Genomic DNA, 22,778 nt, shown 5'->3' with positions numbered 1-22,778 from the left:
CCGAAGAGCCGATATGCTCTCAGGTCCGCCCCTCAGATGCGCCAGGCGGGCCAACAATCGACTGCTCTTATTCGCAAACCGAAACAAATGAAACTTAAAGTACTCCCTCGTCCGCAGAGCCTGGAGATGCAACAATTCATTCAGTTCCTGCTGGACCTCCAAAAGCTGCGCCCGAAGCAGGAATGAGGGCGCCCTGCCGTACTGGCGTCTCAACACAGTCGCCTTCTGCTCTAAAGCCAGAATCCGCCTATGCTTCAGCTTCGACTCCCTGGCCACATAAGAAATGACATCCCCCCGTAAAACAGCCTTAGCCGTCTCCCAGTAGAGAATGGGATCATCACGATGCTGCTGATTATTAAGTTGAAAATCACGCCAGCGCTGTATCAAAAACTCGTGAAAACGGGTATCCCTATACAAGTAACAGGGAAACCGCCAGGACCCTATTGTTCGGAGAGTCTCCCCAAGTCTACCGAAATCCCACCCAAGCGTGGTCAGATATTTCAATGGGGCCCATATCAACCCCCAGTACCCGGGGAAGCAGTGCGCGAGAAATGAGGATAAAATCAATTCGGGAAAGCGTCCCATGCGCCCTAGACAAGTGGGAGTAATCCCTCTCCAACGGGTGAAGCACCCGCCACACATCAAGCAACCCCAAGGTGGATTCCAAGAGTTGACCACCCGTATAAAGTTTGGAGGTCTCTCTACCCCACGAAGCAGAGCGATCCAACTTTGGATCCGGTACCTCATTAAAGTCCCCGCCCACCAGCATCGGAACATCTCCAAACTGCAAGAGTTGATTGCGAAGCCCCCTAAAAAACCTGGCCGAAGGATTGTTAGGAGCGTAAACATTACAGAGCAAAAGTGGCCGATTATCAAGTAACACTAAGGCAACTATGTAACGCCCCCTAGGGTCGCGGAGCACTTTCTGGGTGAGTAGGCGAAGACCCTTACGGATCAAAATAATAACACCTCCCTTTCCCCCCACGGCGGGCGCCTCCAAATATGAACCCACTCACCAGGTACAAAGCTTGGCATGTTCCACTGAGGATAAACGGGTCTCCTGTAAAAAAGCAATAGAGGTTTTAGAACGATTCAAACGCTGCAATATTTTGGAGCGCTTAATAGGGGAGTGGATCCCCCCAACATTCCAAGAAGTTAAAGTGTATTCCAGAGCAATCCACTCAATAGCCAAATCACACAAGAAGAAAGAACCAGTAGAGTGCCAGAGAAGCGTCCCAGCCACCGCTCCCCCGGCTTCTCACCACCTCTTGCCCCAAGAATCAAGCCATACCCCTGCCACCTAGTCAATCCCCTAGCACAGAACCCCCCAACCCATCCCCCCAAAATTTCACAAAAAGCCCCACCTGAATTCCCTGAAACCCTTCGAGACCCACCCCCACCCCCCAACTCCCCCCTCCCCACCCCTCTATCCCCCCTCCACAACCAACCCTCACCCAATCTACACCCAAGACACCCCAAAAAGGGCATCACTTCCAGGAAACCAGGTACACCCTCCCACGAGAATAATGACCAGTACCCCCGACCCACAAACCCCAAAACACAGAGAATAGCAAAAACATCCTCCATCAGCCAAACCCCCCGAGACACTCAACCCACCCCTCCCCTCCACGAACACCACAGCCACAACACCTACCCTCAAGCACACTCACCAAGCCCAATCCCCAGTGCTCAAATAACCAGATATGCCTGAACAGACCCAAACTAACAGAGGACAAGTAGGCCAACCCCCCTCCATCCCCCCACACATCAACCAGGCAGTCCCTCAAAAAACACAGAGACCCAACGCAGAGGGAAAGGAGAGAAACCCCCAGTCCAAACTCAAACCACAGACCCGGCCCCAGATATGGGTCTCCTCAGTCCACAGCCGCTCCCTGCAGTGGTTCTTCAGGTATCATCTCCGTCACAAAACGCTGCGCGGCCTCCAAGGTGTCGAAATGATGAGCTCTACCCAGATGTGTCAACCTCAGGCGAGCCGGGTATTGCAGAGAAAAAGCAATGTGGTGCTGGATGAGACGGGTGCATAAAGGTGAAAACCTGCGCCATGCCTGAGAGACCTCTGCGGAGTAGTCCTGGAAACAAAGAATGGGCTTGTTGTCATACAAGAGCTTCTTGCCCTGTCGCAACGCACGCAGGACCTCCATCTTATGATGATAATTCAGGATACGGCAAATGACCACTCGAGGTCTGTCAGCATTCTCTCTCCGCTGCCCCAAGCGATGTGCCCTCTCCACCCGCAGGGGGCCCGAGGAAGATGATAGAGACAAAGACTCAGGCAACCAGCGTTCCAACATCGCCCCCAGCTCCACGTCCCGCACCGATTCAGGCAGGCCAACAAACCGAAGGTTATTGCGGCGGGACCTGTTCTCCAAGTCATCCACCTTGGCACGCAACGCAGCCAACGCTGTACTGTGGGCAGACTGTTCCTGGGCAAGCTGCTGGACGCGATCCTCCGTAGCACTCACCCGCTGCTGAGTCTCCTTGACCTCTGACATGAGGGAGGCAAATCTCTGGTCCAGCGTGTCCAGTTTATCAAGTATGCGCTGCAGTTTGTCCCCCAGGGAGCTCTCAAGGGCAGCCTGAACCTCTGCCATAACTGCGGACACCCAGGATGAGTGAGGAGCCTCCGGCGAAGGGGGTGCCACGGGATCCGCCAACTTGGCCTCTGGCAGCTTACTCCACTCCCGATCCTTCCGGACCGCCTTAGTCGCCATGGCGATCCTACCCTAGGCTCCCAGATCCTGCCGCACCACCAAGAAGCTCCCCAGCACCGGGAGAAGACTCAACCCGGAATCCGGCCTGCAGGGGAAAAGCTACTCCGCGGTCCGGGGGTCAGAATCCCAGCCACACGCTTTCTGCGGCACCACGTGGCTACCGGTAGTCCCGAGCCCGAAACTGCAAGGCTGCTAGGAGGGCGAGTTCAGAGTCGCGCCGCGCCTCCAGTAAACTCCCAAGCACGGGGGAACCCGCAATCAGACCTGCAGGGGGAGAGCCGCGCCGCGTTCCAGTTGAGCAGAGTCGCAGCCGCACGCTGCCTGCGGCGCCACGTGGCCGCCGGGCGTCCCGAAAATGTAATGCAGAGCTGCTGTGAAAGGTACTTCCAAGTCGCGCCGCTTCTCCCGCAAACTCTCCAGTGCCGCAGCCGACCCGAACCAGGGGGAAAAAAGCAGATTAATTGCCGCGCCGTGGTCTGGTGTAGCGGAGCTGTAGCAGCACGCTGTCTACAGCACCATGTTTCCGCCGGAAGTCCATGACTAACATTTAGGTGCACCCATTATAGGCCAATGAAAACCAGGCCTTAGTTGTGCGTGGATGAGGGATATTCTATAAATGTACTTAACTTTTAGAACACCCATTATCCATCCATGTTCCTCCCCTAGCCACGCCCCCTGTGAGATGCCCATACAGCACAATTACTTACCATAACAGGTATTATCCAGGGACAGCAGGCAGATATTCTCACATGTGGGTGACGTCATCCACGGAGCCCTGATGCGGACAGCCTCGCAACATTTGGACAAAGGTGATCCCATAGACATAGTATACCTGGACTTCCAGAAAGCCTTCGACAAGGTACCTCACGAGCGCCTACTAAGGAAACTGTGGAATCACGGAGTGGAAGGGGACATACACAGATGGATCAGAAACTGGCTGGCGAACGGGAAGCAGAGGGTAGGAGTAAAGGGACACTATTCTGACTGGAAATGGGTTACGAGTGGGGTCCCACAAGGGTCAGTGCTGGGACCACTTCTATTCAATATATTTATTAATGACCTGGAAACAGGGACAAAGTGCGAAGTTATAAAATTTGCGGATGACACAAAACTCTCCGGTAAGGTTAGGTCTGTTGAGGAATGTAAAGAACTTCAAAGGGACTTGAACAAATTGAGTGAGTGGGCAAATAAATGGCAGATGAGCTTCAATGTAGAGAAATGTAAAGTTATGCACGTAGGGAAAGGGAACCCGATGTACAACTATGCGATGGGAGGTATGGTACTGGGGGAAGGCAACCTAGAAAAGGACTTGGGGGTTTTGGTGGATAGAACAATGAAACCGGCGGCACAATGCGCAGCGGCCTCAAAAAAGGTGAACAGAATGTTGGGCATTAGCAAAAAAGATATCACTACCAGAAACAAGGAAGTTATCCTCCCGCTGAATAGGGCGATGGTGCGACCACATCTGGAGTACTGCGTTCAGTACTGGTCGCCGTACCTTAAGAAGGATATGGCGATACTCGAGAGGGTTCAGAGAAGAGCAACAAAAATGATAAAGGGCATGGAAAACCTCTCATATGCTGAGAGGCTCGAGAAGCTGGGGCTCTTTTCCCTGGAAAAGCGGAGACTTAGAGGGGATATGATAGAAACTTATAAGATCATGAAGGGTGTAGTGAAGGTGGAGAGGGACAGATTCTTCAGACTGGCGGGGGCATCAAAAACTAGAGGGCTATCAAAAAAATTGATGGGAGATAGGTTCAGAACAAATGCTAGGAAGTTCTTCACACAGAGGGTGGTGGACACCTGGAATGCGCTTCCAGAGGAGGTGGTAGAGCAGAGTATGACTTTGGGGTTCAAAAATGAAATGGACGAGTTCCTGAAGAAAAAGGGGATCCAGGGGTACAATTAGAGGGTACTATACAGTACAAAAGGCTGTAGAGTAAAAGAGTAGTAGAGTAATGGATCACTGCAGGTCATTGAACTGGGGGGCTGCCACGGGAGCGGACTGCTGGCAATGATGGACCTATGGTCTGACTCGGCAGAAGCAATGCTTATGTAAAACTTTTAGAAAGTTTGCAACTGCCCGAGCACCTTCCCGCCCGATGTAGGGCGTGCATCTCCTCAGTTCAGATAGCTAGCTAAAAAGCCAACCAGGAGAGGTGGGTGGGTTGTCAGAATATCTGCCTGCTGTCCCTGGATAACACCTGTTAAGGTAAGTAACTGTATCCCAGGGTAAGCAGGCAGCATATTCTTACATGTGGGTGACCTCCAAGCTTACCAGAATGGGATGGTGGGAGTGTTGGCAATTTAGGAGAATAAATTTTGTAAAACTGCCTGGCCAAAATGGCCATCCCATCTGGAAAAAGAATCCAGACAATAATGAGAGATGAAAGTATGAACCGAGGACCAAGTGGCAGCTTTGCAGATTTCGTCAAAAGGAGTAGATCTCAGGAAAGCTACTGATGCCACCATGACTCTGACTTTATGGGCTGTGACTCGACTCTGTAGATGCAGTCCAGCTTGAGCATAGCAGAAAGAGATGCAAGCAGCTAAGCAGTTGGAGATGGTGCGCTTGGAAATCGGACGTTCCAACTTGTTTGGATCAAAGGAGACAAAAAGTTGAGGAGCAGATCTGTGTGGCGTAGTCCTTTGCAAGTAGAAAGCCAAAGCACGCTTGCAGTCCAAAGTATGAAGAGCTGTTTCTCCAGGATGAGAATGAGGCTTTGGAAAAAATACACTGGAAGTACAATGGATTGGTTGAAGATGAAATTCTGAAGCCACTTTAGGTAAGAATTTAGGACAAAGTTGGACAAGTTCCTGCTAAACTGGAACGTACACAGGTGAGGTTCGACTCATTAAGAGCACTGGTCTTTTACCTTGGGCCGCCACATGAGCGGACTGCTAAGCTGGTCTGACCCAGCAGCGGCAATTCTTATGTTCTTATGACCACTTTGTCATGATGGAATACTGTAAAAGGGGGATCCGTTACTAAAGCTTGAAACTCACTTACTCTGCGAGCGGATGTGAGCAGTGAGAAAAACCACTTTCCAAGTGAGATATTTGAGATGAGCCGAAGCCATTGGTTCAAAAGGAGGCTTCATCAACTGAGCAAGAACAACATTTAGATCCCAAACCACTAGAGGCGGTTTGAGAGGTGATTTGATATTGAAAAGTCCTTTCATAAATCTGGATGAGCAGAAAGAGGTTTCCCTTCGATAAGCTGATGAAAAGCAGCAATTGCACTGAGATGGACTCGAATGGATGTGGATTTGAGGCCTGATTGAGATAAATGCAACAGGTTATCCAAAACTAAAGACAAGGAGGTAGATTGAGGTTCCATGTGGTGAATGGTGCATCAAGCAGAAAATCTAGTCCATTTCTGGTTGTAACTTTGTGTAGTGGTAGGCTTTCTGGAAGCTTCTAGAATGTCCTTTACAGATTGAGAAAACTGTAAAGTGGCAGTTAGGTTGAGAGGTACTAAGCTGTTAGGTGTAGAGAATACAGGTTGGGATGAAGCAGAGATCCCTGATTCTGTGTAAGCAAAGATGGAAAAACTGGTAGAAGTAGTGGCTCTTTGCTGCTGAGTTGAAGGAGAAGGGAGAACCACGGTTGTCTGGGCCACCGAGGAGCTATCAGAATCATGGTGGCATGTTTGAGTTTGACGAGTGTCTTGAGAATGAGAGGAAATGGAGGAAATGCATAGAGAAACTGATTCATCCATTCCAGAAGAAAAGCATCTGCCTCGAGGCAGTGAGGAGAGTAAATCCTGGAGCAGAACTGAGGCAGTTTGTTGTTGTGGGGAGACGCAAAGAGATCTATCTGCGGAGTCCCCCACTGAGAAAAAATGTGATGAAGAGGCGAGGAGTTGAGTGTCCATTCGTGAGGTTGCAGAAGATGACTCAATTTGTCTGCCAGACAGTTTTTCTCACCTTGAAGGTAGACTGCTTTCAGAAAGGTGTTGTGATGGATTGCCCAGTTCCACACCTTTTGAGCTTCCTGACAAAGAGGGAGGGATCCAGTACCTCCAAGCTTTGAGTGCATTGAAGATCGCTCTGAGTTCCAACAGATTGATGTGACACTGGCGATCCGTGCTGGACCAATGGCCTTGAGTACGGATTTTATCGAGATGAGGGAGGTGAGGGTGGCCTTCTCTGAGATCCTCCCAGTACCAAGAGCGGATGGAAAGAGACAAGGGGAATTGCAAGTAATCAACGCCTGGATGAGACGATGGTGCGAAGAAGAAGGCTTCGACTTCGTGCGCAACTGGACGGCGTTCTGGGGAAAAAGCAAGTACTACAGAAGGGACGGACTACACCTCAACAAGGAAGGAGCACGAGTTTTGGCAAGCAACATGAAGAAGGCAATCGAGAAGGCTTTAAACTGAAAGATAGGGGAAAGCCGACAGTCGACCACCGGTCGATGGCACGGATAGCAGGATGCCCCGACGAAGAAGCCAAGGACTACTACTCCTACACAAGAGAAGACGACCCCACAGCCAATAAGGGAGAAAAAGCAGGAAGGGACAACTCAGACACAGGAGAGGACGACCACACAGCAAACAAGGGTGATAACACAGGAGCAGTAAAGGATACCGTATTTGAAACTATAGGGACGGCCAAGAGTAGAAGGTCCAAAAAGGTAACACAAAGGGAATTTAGATGTATGTATACGAATGCTAGAAGTCTAGGTAACAAAATGGGGGAACTAGAGACAATAGCGAGACATGACATATTGGATATCATTGGCATAACAGAAACATGGTGGAATGAAGAAAACAAATGGGACACAGTACTACAGGGATACAAACTGTATAGAAGAGATCGAGTAGGGCAGAAAGGTGGAGGTATTGCTCTATATGTTAAGGAGGGAATAGATTCTGTTGAAATGGTTACAACAGATATGAAAGAGAAGCTTGAGTCACTCTGGATCAAAATTCCTGGTCAATATGGTGCAGATACGAAAATTGGCCTTTACTATCGTCCCCCAGGACAGGCGGAGGAAACTGATTCAGAAATGATGGAAGAAATCAAACAAGAATGCAAGACGGGCAATGTAATTGTATTGGGAGACTTCAATTTCCCAGGGATAGACTGGAAACTAGCAACCTCCAACTGCGGCAAGGAGGCCAAGTTCCTGGATGTGCTAGGGGATTGCTTCCTGGAACAAATGGTAAAAGAGCCGACAAGAGGCAACGCCACCTTGGACTTGGTCCTAAATGGCCTCACGGGACCGATAACAGAAGTGGAAGTCGTGGTTCCACTGGGAACGAGTGATCACAATGTAATCAACTTTAAACTTGACATCGGGAAAGGGAAACATGCCAAAACCTTAACCACCACCTTAAACTTTAAAAAGGGTAAATACGATCGCATGAGGGCCATGGTAGAAAAACGACTAGAGAAGATGGTGGACAAACTTGAAACGGTAGATCAGGCATGGTCCCTACTGAAAAATACTATCACAGAAGCACAAGATCTCTACATTCCGAGGATTTCCAAAGATCGGAGAACAAAGAGCAAAAGAGAACCGGCATGGCTTACCATACAGGTGAAGGAAGCCATAAAAGAAAAGAAGGACTCTTTCAAAAAATGGAAATGCATAAAGACAACCGAAGCCTGGAACAAACATAAAGATGATCAGAAGAAATGTCACAAGGCGGTGAGGGATGCCAAACAGGATTATGAGGAAAAAATAGCCCAGGAGGCCAAAAACTTCAAGCCCTTCTTTAGATACGTGAAAGGGAAAAAACCTGCAAAAGAGGCAGTGGGACCCCTGGACGACCAGGGAAGAAAAGGGTACATCAAGGAAGATAAACAAATCGCAGACAAACTAAATTCCTTCTTTGCGTCTGTCTTTACGAAGGAAGACACCTCAACAATACCTGAAGCAGAGAAAGTGTTTCCAGGAGAAATAGAGGACAGCCTCACCACAGTTGAAGTGGACTTAGACCAGATATACTATCAGATCGACAAACTTAAAAGTGACAAATCCCCTGGACCGGATGGAATTCACCCGAGAGTCTTAAAGGAATTGAAGGTTGAAATCGGAGAGTTATTGCACAAACTTGCAAACCTGACAATTAGAACTGGACAGATACCGGACGACTGGAGGATAGCGAACGTCACGCCAATTTTCAAAAAAGGATCGAGAGGGGAACCGGGCAACTATAGGCCTGTGAGTCTTACGTCGGTCCCCGGCAAGATGGTTGAAGCACTGATCAAGGATAGCATAGTCCGGCACTTGGACGCACACGACTTGATGAAACCCAGTCAACATGGATTCAGGAAAGGGAAATCATGTTTGACGAATTTACTCCAATTTTTTGAGACCGTAAACGAGCAAATTGATAGTGGGAAGCCTGTGGACATAATATACTTGGACTTCCAGAAAGCGTTCGACAAAGTTCCACACGAAAGACTTCTCAGGAAACTACAAAGCCATGGCATAGAGGGAGATATACAAAGATGGATAGGCAAATGGCTGGAAAACCGAAAGCAGAGAGTGGGCATAAATGGGAAGTTCTCCGACTGGGAGAAAGTGACTAGTGGGGTACCCCAGGGCTCGGTACTTGGGCCGATCCTTTTTAATATTTATATCAATGACCTGGAGGAAGGAACATCCAGTGAGATCATCAAGTTTGCAGACGATACAAAACTATGCCGGGCGATCAGATCGCAGGAGGATAGAGAGAAACTCCAGAGCGACTTGTGTCGGTTAGAAACATGGGCGGAGAAATGGCAGATGAAGTTCAATGTGGAGAAATGCAAGGTAATGCATTTAGGCAATAAGAATAAGGAATACGAGTATACAATGTCAGGTGCAACTCTGGGGAAGAGTGAACAAGAAAGGGACCTGGGTGTACTGATAGATAAGACCCTGAAGCCGTCGGCACAATGCGCGGCAGCGGCAAAGAAGGCAAATAGAATGTTGGGCATGATAAAGAAAGGAATCTCGAGTAGATCGGAGAAAGTTATAATGCCGCTTTATAGGGCAATGGTCAGACCACACTTGGAATACTGCGTCCAACATTGGTCTCCCTACCTAAAGAAGGATATAAAACTGCTGGAGAGGGTGCAGAGACGAGCAACAAAACTGGTGAAGGGTATGGAGAGACTGGAATATGAGGATAGACTTATAACACTGGGATTGTTCTCCCTTGAGAAAAGGAGAATGCGTGGGGATATGATCGAGACCTTCAAAATACTGAAAGGAATCGACAAAATAGAGCAGAGAAGATTATTTACACTGTCCAATTTGACACGGACTAGAGGACATGGAATGAAGCTGAGGGGGGACAGGTTCAGGACTAATATCAGGAAGTTCTGCTTCACTCAGAGAGTGGTTGACACCTGGAATGCCCTCCCAGAGGAGATTATTGCGGAATCGACCGTCCTAGGCTTCAAGAGCAAACTAGATGCATATCTCCTTAAGAGAGGCATATAAAGATATGGTGGACTATAAATTACGCCAGGTGTACACCTGGCGGGGCCTCCGCGTGTGCGGATCGCCGGACTTGATGGACCGAAGGTCTGATCCGGTGAAGGCAGTTCTAAAAAAAAAAAAAAAAATGAGCCCCCCAAGCGTAGGTCGAGGAATCTGTGGTGAGGACCACCTGATGAGGGGGCATTAGAAACAGTAAACCTCTGGAGAGAGTGGAAGAGAACATCCACCAGTGGAGAGACTGTCTCAACGAAGGAGTCACTGTAATCTGCTGAGAGAGTTGGTCGAAAGCCTGTGCCCACTGAGATGCCAGGGTCCACTGAGGAATTCTGAGGTGAAGTCTGGCAAAAGGAGTCACGTGAACGGTATAAGCCATGTGTCCGAGGAGAACCATCATGTGTCTTGCTGAAATTGAAGATAGGGAAGACACTTGTTGGCAGAGTCGAATGAGAGCATCCTGACGTTGTTGAGGAAGGAATGCTCTGAGTTGCACAGTGTCTAGCACAGCTCCGATGAACTATAAAGTCTGAGAGGGTTGTAGCAGGGACTTAGGAAAGTTGATTTCAAAGCCCAAACTCTGGAGGAACCACTTAGTCCATTGGGTTGCTATAATAACCCCCTGAGATATTGATTCTTTGAACCAGTCGTCCAAGTACGGGAATACCTGAAGACCATAGTTGCGCTGAGCTGCTGCCACTACAACGAGGCACTTGGTGAACCCTCTGGGAGATGATGCCAGGCCGAAGGGTAGCACCCTGTACTGAAAATGCAGATTTCCCACCCAAAATCTGAGGAACTGTCGAGAAGCTGGATGTTTGGGAATGTGAGTGTAAGCCTCTTTGAGATCTAGAGAACATAACCAATCGTTCTGATCTAGAAGGGGATATAGAGATGCCAGAGACAACAGTCAAAATTTCTCTGTGACAAGAAATTTGTTGAGTGTTCTGAGGTCCAAAATAGGAACCCCGTAGAAAACTTGACTGGATTTGGGGTCCAGATCGGGGTTGGAGTCAGGGTAAGGACCTTAGGCAAAGGTCTATCCATACCGCCGAATATCTTCTCTACCTGAACTCGACGATGTTTAAGGCTCGAGGATGAAGGGTAGAGCAGCGGGCACATGACTCTGGACGATGGTCAGATCCTAAATACTGCACACACTACCAATGTGGGTCAGTGAGGGATATTGCTGTCAGCAGCTACACTTCTTAAAGCCTGTGACTGGCTGGGACATAGACTGGAAAATATCCACGGTGAAATCAAAGCTCGTAGGCTGAGGCTGCGGGGTAGGCCATGCCATGACACGAAGAAAAAAAGAAACGAAACTGAAAAATTTTTTTTAAAAAAAAAAAGAAACCAAAACGCGCAGAAAACACATCGACCCTGTAAGAAAAAAAATACATGAGCCGCGGTGAGAGAAGGCACAAAGTAGAGGACTTCTCGGATCCACGGAGAACTGAGGAGACATGTGCCCTACGTCAGGTGGGAAGGCACTCGTGCATGCATGGTGTGGCAGTCACAAACTTTCTAAAAGTTTTATAAGCAAGTCTGCTTGCGAGGCTGTCCTCATCCGGGCTCCGTGGATGACATCACCCACATGTGAGAATATGCTGCCTGCTTGTCCTGGGATAATAGATTTTACATTCACCACTTTATAGAATATGCCTATAAAGTTGTGTGTACAAATTCTAATTTGTGACAATTATTACAGTACTTATTAATTGCCACTTATCGGCACTAATTAACTTGTTAAACAATTAAGTTGCGCACACAGATCGGCAGTGTGTACAGATTTACACACATAACTTTGGTTGCACTACATATATTACATTACATTACATTAGTGATTTCTATTCCGCTTGTGCCTTGCGGTTCTAAGCGGATTACAAGTTAGGAGACTGGACATTTCCAGTAGCATTGCAGTACATATAATCAAGAGTGCGTTAAGTTACAATTGTTATTCTGGACTTTTCCAGGATAAATTGGTAGTAGATAGTAGATAGTGATAGGTTGTTTAGACGAATAGAGATAATATTGTCCGGATTCTGTTGTTTAGACGAATGGATATAATACTGTCCGGATTCGAGGTGTTGCTGGTGGTGGTGTAAGGGTAGTCATATTCAGGCCCTTTGTGTATTCATTGCTTTTTTACCTCTAGCACATGTGCATTAATCTTTATTTAAACAGAGAGGAGCATAGCAGAAGAAAAAAAATCAGAAGAAAGTGAGTTTTCAAATTAGTAGCAGGCAAAATTGTGGATATTGTGTTGTTTTTTTTAAATAAATGTCTTTGGCCATGCATTGATATAACTTTCCTGAAATGTGTATGCTGCTTTCCTTTGCATTTTTTTTCTATTGTTGCAAAGTTAGTGCTCTTTTGTTTTTTAGGTTTTGTGGCTGAACCTAAATGTCTTACCTAAAACGAATGTTCTGCAAACTGTCTCAGCCAGTATCATAATCAAAGTGCCGTCGGTGAAGCAAGGGAAACATTTGACCTTCAGCATGCCCTAAGAACTGTTCATCTTCTTTTCATGACATCAGCTGCACCCCAGTCTGACTGCACTGATTCCTGCTTGAGTGAAGACTTGCTGCTCATATATCTACCTATGTTTTTGCATCACATGGTATGATGAACCTCTTATCTATAATATGTGTACAAGTATGAGCCATATTTTAAAGCACTAGCCTGCAAATCAAGGGTAGTTTTTCTTAAATTCAAAGTAATCTTCACATCACTATATAGAACACCATTAGATGTTCAGTGCAACATTTAGTTTGATTAGTTATAATAAATGCTTGATATGTTGAAAAGCCTCAGTCATATTTGTATAAAAATGATTGATTAATTACAGGGCCCAGTGACAGTGATGATTTGAAGATCTCTGGTATTGTCCCACCATAGACAAATTTAGGTTTATCATTTTCCATTGTTGATCATACTCTCAAAATTAAAGTCCATTATAGTTGAATGAATTTCTAGGGGTAGAGTCTGCAACATTTTGAGTAATAAAATTCTACAAATGTGGTTTGGTAATGAGAGCCCATATTCCATTATTACACAGTTCTTCTGAAGAATCAGCCCATATGTAACATTTTTCATTCCTTGAATCAAAATACTGTTCTAACAGATTGTACTTGTACTAGTAGATATTTCTCTATCCCCAAAGGGCTTGCAATTGGTCTGTAAATGAAACAATGTGTGTGTGTGGAGGGGGGAGGGTAAAGTGACTTGCTCCAGGTCACAAGGGCCATCAATAGGATTTGAACCCTGGCATTCTTGGTTCTCAATTTAGGCTCTCACTACTAGGTCATTCCATGTTTTCATAATTCTGCAGCTATCCTTCTGATTAAAACTTTGAAATTTACAAGGTGGAAGGCAAGATAAAATGAGTTACTCACAGACTGAACATATCTAAGGAAGATCAAATTCCTTAGCAGAGAAAGATTTATCTAGATAAAGATATCTTATCTGGATAAGTTATACCTATCATGGATAACTTATCCATATAAGTTAGGAATTCATATTCAGTGGTCTGGCTTTTACAGATATGTTGGTTGATGTATGTTTGGTATACTTTAAATACCATGTTTCCCCGAAAATAAGACAGGGTCTTATATTAATTTGTGCTCCAAAAAATGCACTAGGGCTTATTTTTGGGGCATGTCTTTTTTTTTTTTCATGTACAACAATCATCTCTCCCTTCCTTTCCTCCATCCAAATTCTTCCTCTTTCTTTTCTCTCCCCCCACCCCCTCATGTGCAGCATCTTACCTCGCCTCTCACCCATCCCCTTGTGCAGCAGCTCTGAGGCCTCCAAAAAGAGCGGCAACACTCTGAATGGGCCTTCCTTCTGCATCATCTTTCTATCCCTTCCTCCCATCCCTCTGTGCAGTGGAACCTCACCAACCCTCCCACCGTGAGCCTGACATACCTCCAACTCTGAAATCTCCAAAACAATGGTGGCAGCAGCTGCTCTAAGCAGACTGCTTCACAGGGAACAGGCTGCTTCACGGGGAAGGCTTCAAAGCAGCCCATTCAGAGCTGTTGCCGCTGTTTTGGAGGCTTCGGAGTTGGAGGTATGTCAAGCTCACGGTGGGTCGGTGGGGTTCCACTGCACAGAGGGATGGGAGAGAGGAATAGAAAGACGCTGCAGAGGGAAGGCCCATTCAGAGCGCTGCCACTCTTTTTGGAGGCCTCAGAGCTGCTGCACAAGGGGATGGCCACCGAGACCGGTGTCCCATACAGAATCAGCCCCTTTGTGTCTAGTTCTTACCAATATAGTAATTTTTTTCAACAAACTTTCAAAATAATAATAAGAATAATAAGAAAATAATAATAAGATTAAATAGACTCCAGTATTGTAAAAGAGCCCATGGATAAATAATGGGGTTCAGGCTCTCCTTTCTATGACTGTGAATGGATTTTTACAGTATACTGTACGTAAATCAAAAACTATTGACAGGTTCAAATATATTGTAAATCACACTTTGCAGATAAATGATAGAGAAAAATAGAAAAGATCTATAATATATATATATCAATATGGAAACAAAACATATGCAACCTATCGCCATTATTTTTTGCATAATTAATTGTAATGTCACAGATAATAAATTTTTGTTTAAATCCAACTCTTAACTCTTCAGTATTGAGATTCTGTATGTGCTTTCATGGACTCATCCTTTTATAAAATTGAATAAAAGATCCCCTCAACACTACTAAGGTGGTAGGTTAGGACAGTCAAAGCTCTTCAGTGTTTAAATATATCAGCTACAGAGTGTATCAAGCCCTGACCATATACTGAGGACCAAATTGTAAAGGCCTATAAAAGAGAAGTCCTAGTCTCTCCTCTCACATATCACATTGCTGTACCTACTTCTAAGCCAGGAAGATACAAGAGCCTCTCAAGGTTATAAATAGAACTCATCAGCAAAGACAGCATGGCATTTGATCAGTTTTCATTAAAATCTATAATTCAAGCAATAGCAGTGGGTGTTACTAAGTTAACAAGGTGCTTTTAGTGTGTGGCTATTTCCCATTTAAGACTCCACTCAGCTGCTTCCTTTGTAGGATATATGATTTATTGTGCCATTACCGTAATCCATGCTGGGTTAGTTAATAAAATATGATGCTTAATTTGGATAATGTTGAAGCATATTGTATAGTATTCTAAAACAAGTGTTCTCACTGATCTGTGAGGATATAGTCACAACAAACGCTGTGGGAAATGATATTCAAGAAAACACTATGACATTATTTTGTGAGGGACAAGTTTTATTTTGTTGTGTTTCTATCCAAATGTATAGTATCTAAGATGGGTAAACTTTCTGTGAAATATGAACTAGAAGGGTATGATAATTCAGCCAGCAGCAGTCAACCTTTTTTTAAATTCTAACCGCTACTGGTTAAATTAGACTCAGATATTCAGTGCTTCCCCTATGCAGGCATCAACACACAATATCCTGGTGTTTTGTGATGCCCTAAAGTTATCTAGATAAAACAAACTAGTCAAAAAGCAGAAGAAAAATAATTATACACAGGATTTCTCATATAGAAATAGTAAAAAAAAATCTTACTAACTCAATAAGCAATCAAGTGGAGCAAGCTTCATCCAAGGCAAGACAAATCATAGGTTGTATACGCAGGGGTTTCGTCAGCCGTCAGCCGGAAGTCATTATGCCATTGTATAGATCCATGGTAAGGCCCCACCTGGAATACTGTGTGCAATTTTGGAGGCCGCATTATCGCAAGGATGTGCTGAGACTGGAGTCGGTTCAGAGAATGGCCACCCGGATCTCAAGGATCTCCCGTACGAAGAACGGCTAGACAAATTACAGCTATACTCGCTCGAGAAGCGCAGAGAGAGGGGGGACATGATCGAGACGTTCAAGTATCTCACGGGCCGCATCGAGGCGGAGGAAGATATCTTCTTTTTCAAGGGTCCCACGGCAACAAGAGGGCATCCGTGGAAAATCAGGGGCATCTGTGGAAAACCAGGAAATTCTTTTTCACTGAAAGGGTGGTTGATCGTTGGAATAGTCTTCCACTGCAGGTGATTGAGGCCAGCAGCGTGCCTGATTTTAAGGTCAAATGGGATCGACACATGGGATCTATTCACAGGGCAAAGGTAGGGGAGGGTCATTAGGGTGAGCAGACTAGATGGACCATGGCCCTTATCTGCCGTCTATTTCTATGTTTCTATGTTTCTATAGTAATATAAATAATAATAGTGCTCAGAAGAAAAACACCACTTAATACCGGCAACGGCATATAATAAGAGGTGTAATATCAAACATCATTGCACCTACCCTACCTCCATAGCTGCTGTCAAGATCTTCACTATATCAGTATATCAAAGATATACATAACAAAATAATATTGTACTTATCTTTGATGATGATGAACTTTACTGTATTGGTGAGTTTTTGTAATAAATCTTCAGTATATTGTTCCTTTCATCTATCAAGCTCATGACGGGGTTAACTTCATTATTGCAGGAGCCACAGAAGGCTAAACTTTGAATTTTTTTTAGCATGGTACATTTTTTTGGCCCACTTTGAGGCTTTTTACATATGTCAGTTTAAAAAAAATGAAAATCTGCATTAGTTCCATTGAATAGATGTAAAAAGTTGTATACGATTGCAAAGTTTCATTTGTTTAGTTTCAATGGCCAAGGAATGATTTTGACTCAAAGTTACCAAAATTGTGCATGGTCATGGTATGGTATCAAACAATATATCTTCACAAGTATTTCACTGGTGGACCTTAAACTTTACCAGAGCTCATTTGGGTCATGTAAGATTCAGCATATAAAGTTTCATCAAAATCATTGATGGTGAGGTGGGACACTTTTCTAAAATTAGACCACTTGATGACCCAGGACAAAAGGGTGAATGTACAGTATATACGTATTCCCTTGGTGCTCTGCTCTCCTTCCATGGTTTTCAGTATCTGGATCCAAATCTCAGCCTGCTTGTCTGACATTGCTGCCTGGTTGTTTCACCGCCATTTGGTGGGTCTGGTTCATTTTTAGAGGGACAAGACTGAACTTCTTATCTTTCTCCCTAAACCCACCTCTCTATTTCCCTCATTCTCATATTTTTATGGATAGCACTTTAATTCTCGCTGTCTTTATCAGCTTGTAACCTTGGAATTATCTTTGACTCCTCTTTCTCTGCACAAATCTAACAAGACTACTAAAATCTGTTTCTTTCTTTATAATGTCACCAAATTTTATTCCTTCTCAGCACACTACCAAAACCCTTATTCACACTTTTATCATCGCACGCTTTAATTACTGTAACTTGCTTCTCACAGATCTCCCGCTAAGCCATCTCTCTCCCTTCAGTCTGTTAAAATTCTGCTACTTGACATATTCCACATTGTTATGCTCACATTAGCCCTCTCTTCATGTCACTTCATTGACTCTCTATCTTATGTCCACATAACAGTTCACATACAGGAGCTTTTCCTGGACTATAACATTTGGCATTTCGGAAGCAAAGACGGACTTGCGACTTTAGGCTTTAGGCTTATCCTCAAGTAGATGCTGAGACTTAGAATCCCCAAAGTCCTTCACTAACATTTTTAGATCTCCCAAAAAAGTTTACCTTTAAAGGGAAGCTTCACTAATCATCATTTAGAAATGGCATTTGCTGACCAATGGTGAAGCCACAAGGACCTTCTAGAAGACATCTGCTTTGCTGAGGCCCTGATAAGATCATACTGTATAAGGAATTTTCCAAATGCACTAGCCCAGTCTCCACATCAGGAAGCTCCTTGGGCAGTTGAGAGTCTGACTCAACGACCGAATCTGTAATCTGCTGTACCTAGCAAAGACACGCTCGCAATGCATAAGAATTAAAGATAGCTGCGTGCAACGCCAGAGCCAAAACCTGAAAGGACATCTTTAATGAACCTTCCAGCTTTCTATTGTGTACATCTTTAAGAGCTACCCCTCTTTCAACTGGAAGCGTAGTCTTGGTGACTGTTACTACTAGGGCATCTACCTTTGGAAACCTGAATTTTTTCTGTCCTTGTTGGGATATAGGATAAAGTTGTTCCATTGTCTTGGCCACTCGCAGACTAGCACCAGGAGTATCCCATTGTACTGAAATTAATTCCTGCATGGCCTCATGCACAGGATAAGTCTTAGGATACCTCATGGTTCCAGCCATCAACGGATTGACCACAGCCTGGGACTGAGCATCTGGAATTGAAATATTCAGACTGTACAGGGCTTTAGAAATAACTCTGCCAGCGGCATCTCCTCCTCGTCCAGATCCCCCAGGATCATGTCTGAGGGTGACTCTGCCCTTTATGTAACTGTTGGAGAATGAGCCAGGAAGAATACCACTTCCAACTTAGAAGCTGACAATTTCTTGCACTTGGAATAATTCTGTCTCTGCTGCAGCACTGGAGTAGAAGAAGGATCTGGAAAAGTTTGCTGGCATAGCCCCCTTCAACAAGTATGCCTTATGAAATAAAAGAATAAAATTTGAGAGAAAATGGCTCTTCTGCAAACACAGCCTAAGACTGATCTGCACTATCCCCCTGTGCGGTGATTGGATACCTGATGAAGCCCCAGAAGTGGAAGGGATTTGTTCCTCCCTCTTCTCTAATCATCTTCCTATCCACAGAGGAAGAATCCTGATGAGACAAAATGGCCACTGTGAAAAAAGGAGCAGGAAACCAAAGGAGATTCGGCTGCCATCACACTGCACACACTGTGACCTGTGCACTAGTGCTGCCCAAATCAAATCGATTCGTTGACTGAAAATATCAGACTTACCAATTCAGTGACCAGCACTCCCCCTCCCCCTTGAGACCTGACATACCTCCTAAAGCAGCAGCAGCGGCGGTCACCGGCCGGTAGAAGCAGCGCTGTGAATAGGCTGCTCACGGTCTACCTTGCTAGGCCTTCCCTCTGCTGCCTCACTGATGATACAGTAGAGGGAAGCCCTGGTGGGGCAGGCCACAAGCTTCCTGTTCCCAGCGTTGCTGCTGCTACTTTGGGAGGCCTTAAGGTATACCATATCTCGCAGTGGGGGTGGAGGTGGATAGGAGAGAGAGGTTGGACAGGAGGTACTGCACAGGGGGAATGAGAGGGAGGGAGGATGGAAAAACTGCTGCCTATCTTAGTTAGATTGTAAACTATCAAGCAGGGACTGTCTGATGTACATGTGGAGGGGCATAATCGAAAGGGACATCTAAGTCCGTTTGCGTCTAAGTCGCAAGTCGTCCAAAGTAAAAAACAGCCTAGGACACATTTTCGAAAAATACGTCCAAAATTTTTTTTGTTTCGAAAATCGTCTAATTATATGTCCTGCCGATCTGATCGTCCAAGCTGCTAAATCGTCCATCTTTATACCACATTTCCGTCCAACTTTTCGTCCAAGTGAAAAACGCCTAGAACAAGCCCTGTTGGACATAGGAAGGCTCTGCTAAGTGATGGACTGAAAACCCAGACATGACACCTAAATAGTGGGGTACCTTTCAGAGCACTGCTGTGAACTTCACAAAAAGGGTGCCATGTCTTCTCACTACAGCTCCCTTATTAGGTCATGGTGAGCCCTCCAAACCACCTCCAGAATCCCCTAGACCCACTTATCTACCACCCCAATAGCCCTTATGGCTGCAGGAGCCACTTATATGCCAGTACAAAAGGGTTTTGGGGGTGTATAGGGGAGTGCACATGTTTCAGTATCAATGCAGTGATTACAGGGGCTTATGGGCATGGGTCCTCCTCTCCATGAGTCCCTAACCCACCCTCAAGATGGCTTAAGCCGCCTCTGTGCTGGACATCTAGGCTTTCCTATGCCAGGCGGCCAGGTGATTATGGTCTGGAGGTTGAATTTTAAAGGTGTGATTAATATTTTTATGGGGGTGGGGAGGTTGGTGATTACTGGGGTAGTGTGTGGGGGTCTGTTTTATGTGTTTGCAGTGCTTTTCTGGTGACTTTAGGTGGGTTTTTGTGACTTAGACCATGTTTTACATGGTCTAAGTCACAACGTCCAAGTTCCGTCGATCCTGAGCTGCATAAGTCTAAGCCGGCCCACGTCCCACCCAACTCCCACCCTCGACACTCCTCCCAAAACACCCTGTTTAGCTTTGGTCGCTCAGCGGCACTATGAAGGCCTAGGTCATTTAGAAATACGTCCAAATCCCGTTTTTATTATCGGCACATGGACGTATTTGGGAAATGTTTGTCCAAGTGCTGACTTAGGCCGGTTTTTGGACGTTTTTCTCTTTCGATTATGAGCACCTTAGTGTACAGTGCTGGGTACATTTAGTAACACTATAGAAATGATTATTATTATTAGTAGTAGTAGTATTTGAACCCTTACGGAGTTGGTTTAAAGACCAGACTCAGAAACCATTCAGTGTGACATAAATGCAATAATAGAGGAAATCAGAAGGGGGGAAAAAACCCTCTCTCACATCACTATCCCCCCTCCCCCCTTTTTACTAAACCGCAATAGCAGTTATTAGCGCAGGGAGCCGTGCTGAATGCTCTGTGCAACTCCCAATGCTCATAAAGTTCCTGTGAGCGTTGGAAGCAACATGGAGAATTCAGTGTGGCCCCCTGTGCTAATATCCGCTATCGCGGTTTAGTAAAAGGGGTGGGTGGGTGGGTGAGTATATTTCTCATATCTCATTTTCAGAATGAGCAGTGGCTCTCCAAAGTTTACCTGGCTAATAAAATGTAATTCATTAATTTAATTCATGTTATATATACTGTTCTCCCCAAAGAACTCAGAATGGGTTACAGGTGAACATACATAATATACAGTTAACAGGTTACAATTTGCCATAGTTACAGTACAAGTTTTTTTGATACAAGTTTATCTTAACTCGACACATACTAGAGATCTAATACCAATATATATAATATACAGTTTATAGGTTACAGTTTGCCGTAGCTACACTGCAAGATTTTTCAGTACAAGTTAATGGACTTATTCTTCAGGAATTTGTCTAAACCTACTTTGAATCTTGCTACTTTTGTTACCTTCACCACATCCTCTAGCAAAAGATTCCACAGCTTAATTATGCACTGCATGAAAAAAATAGCTTTCCAGGATTTGTGTACTTATCTTCAGACACCTAGAATCACTTGCTTCCTGCATCCTGATAAATGTTGAGGCCCCTGTTCAGTTTTGCCTCCCTTTGGCAGCTCCAAAAGTATAACCCCTTTCTTAAAGGAAAAGCTAGAAAAAGTATTTACTTGTATATTACCACTTCCAGCTGTTTAACATTTTTTTCAACTTATGCAATATTCATTTTTCATTTAAACTTGCATGTAATCCGTGCATGCAAAGTTTGGTTCATTCAGTACAGGTTTTACACCAGTAAATGCTGGCATGCACTGGGGTCTAACCTGGAGTGGAACTTATGGCTCTTTTAATAATAATAATAATAATAATAACTTTATTTTGTATACCGCCATACCCAGAGAGTTCTAGGTGGTTCATAGCAGTTAATAAGATTACACATGAAAATAACGTTGGAATTTACAATTTTTTGGAATGTACATGTCGTTGAAGTTAACAGGAATTTAACAAGATGAAGTCGATATAAAATACCATCAGTAGGAATATACAAGGAGAATACAAGGAGTATGGTACAAGGAAAATACAAGGAATATGCAAGGAATATACTGGGAATATAGTACATGGAATATACATGAGTGTCCGGGAAGTTAATAGGTTTGGAGGGAACCTAGGGGGGGAAGGTGGGGGTTCAAGTGTATTGAAGGGAGTAGAAGTCGCGAGAGGGAGTGTTAGGGATTCTGTCTGTGGAATAAGTGAGTTTTGAGTTTTTTTCTGAAGTCCAGGTAAGTGGGGAAATGTGGAAATGTATGTACTATTTATAGTCTTGCTTTACATCTTGATGCAATAGTTTGTATTGTGGTTGGAGTTTAAGGATGAGTTTTAATTCTTATATTTATCTTTTAGCCTCACTCTGGCATACTGGTTGTCAGACAGGAGTAGCAGTTGCAGAGCTAGAGAAAAACAAGTCCCATCAGAGGAGAAAAGGAGAGAAGAGCCGAGTGATTTATCATACTGAAAGGAGGATAACTATCAAAAGCTAGTTATATATGTATTAAGTTGGTCCAGGTATTCTCAACCCCATCCAAGGTCATACCTAGCCAGTCAGGTTTTCATGATAGTCACAATGAAAATGCATGAGATAAATGTACATGCACTACCCCCATTCTATGCAAATCTATGCAAATATCTTATGCATATTCATGGTGAGTATCTTGAAATTCTGACTGGCTAGGTGTGTCCCAAGGACAGGGTTGAGAACCCCTGAGTTGGTCTAATGTATAAATTGAATATGGATGAATAACTGCCTGGGCAGAAGATCTTTAGATCACAGCAGAACAGAATGTGAGCCAGTAATAAATTTCTATTATAAAAAAGTGAACTTCATATCAGAATGTATTAATAGGATTTGTGGATTAAATGGTGTTCAAATTTAAAAACATTGTATCTTGCCCTCAAATGAAAGGGAAAATGTAATTCACTGTTTTCACATCCAGAAATGTCTAATCAATTTATTGCCTGCCTTCATAAGAATATTAAATTTATCATGTTTGAGTTAG

General features: G+C 44.7%; 1 protein-coding gene across 2 annotated transcripts in view; it reads left to right on the top strand.

Moving 5' to 3' along the window:
* LOC117364152 (transmembrane protein 127-like) overlaps nucleotides 1–22,778 on the top strand; it is a 145,806-nt gene extending 123,028 nt beyond the window's left edge. Inside the window, exons 4-5 of one of the 2 annotated variants that reach the window (XM_033953062.1) lie at nucleotides 12,557–12,792; nucleotides 22,126–22,778. In XM_033953062.1, the coding sequence (XP_033808953.1) occupies nucleotides 12,557–12,679 (123 nt within the window). In that variant the 3' untranslated portion in view covers nucleotides 12,680–12,792; nucleotides 22,126–22,778. Of the gene's footprint in view, nucleotides 1–12,556; nucleotides 12,793–22,125 lie in introns of those variants that run through there. The other variant, XM_033953072.1, reaches the window with a different exon arrangement.

Source organism: Geotrypetes seraphini, chromosome 1, assembly GCF_902459505.1.
Source record: "Geotrypetes seraphini chromosome 1, aGeoSer1.1, whole genome shotgun sequence".
Classification (NCBI taxonomy): Eukaryota; Metazoa; Chordata; class Amphibia; order Gymnophiona; family Dermophiidae; genus Geotrypetes; species Geotrypetes seraphini.
This window is presented reverse-complemented; position numbering and strand designations above follow the sequence as displayed.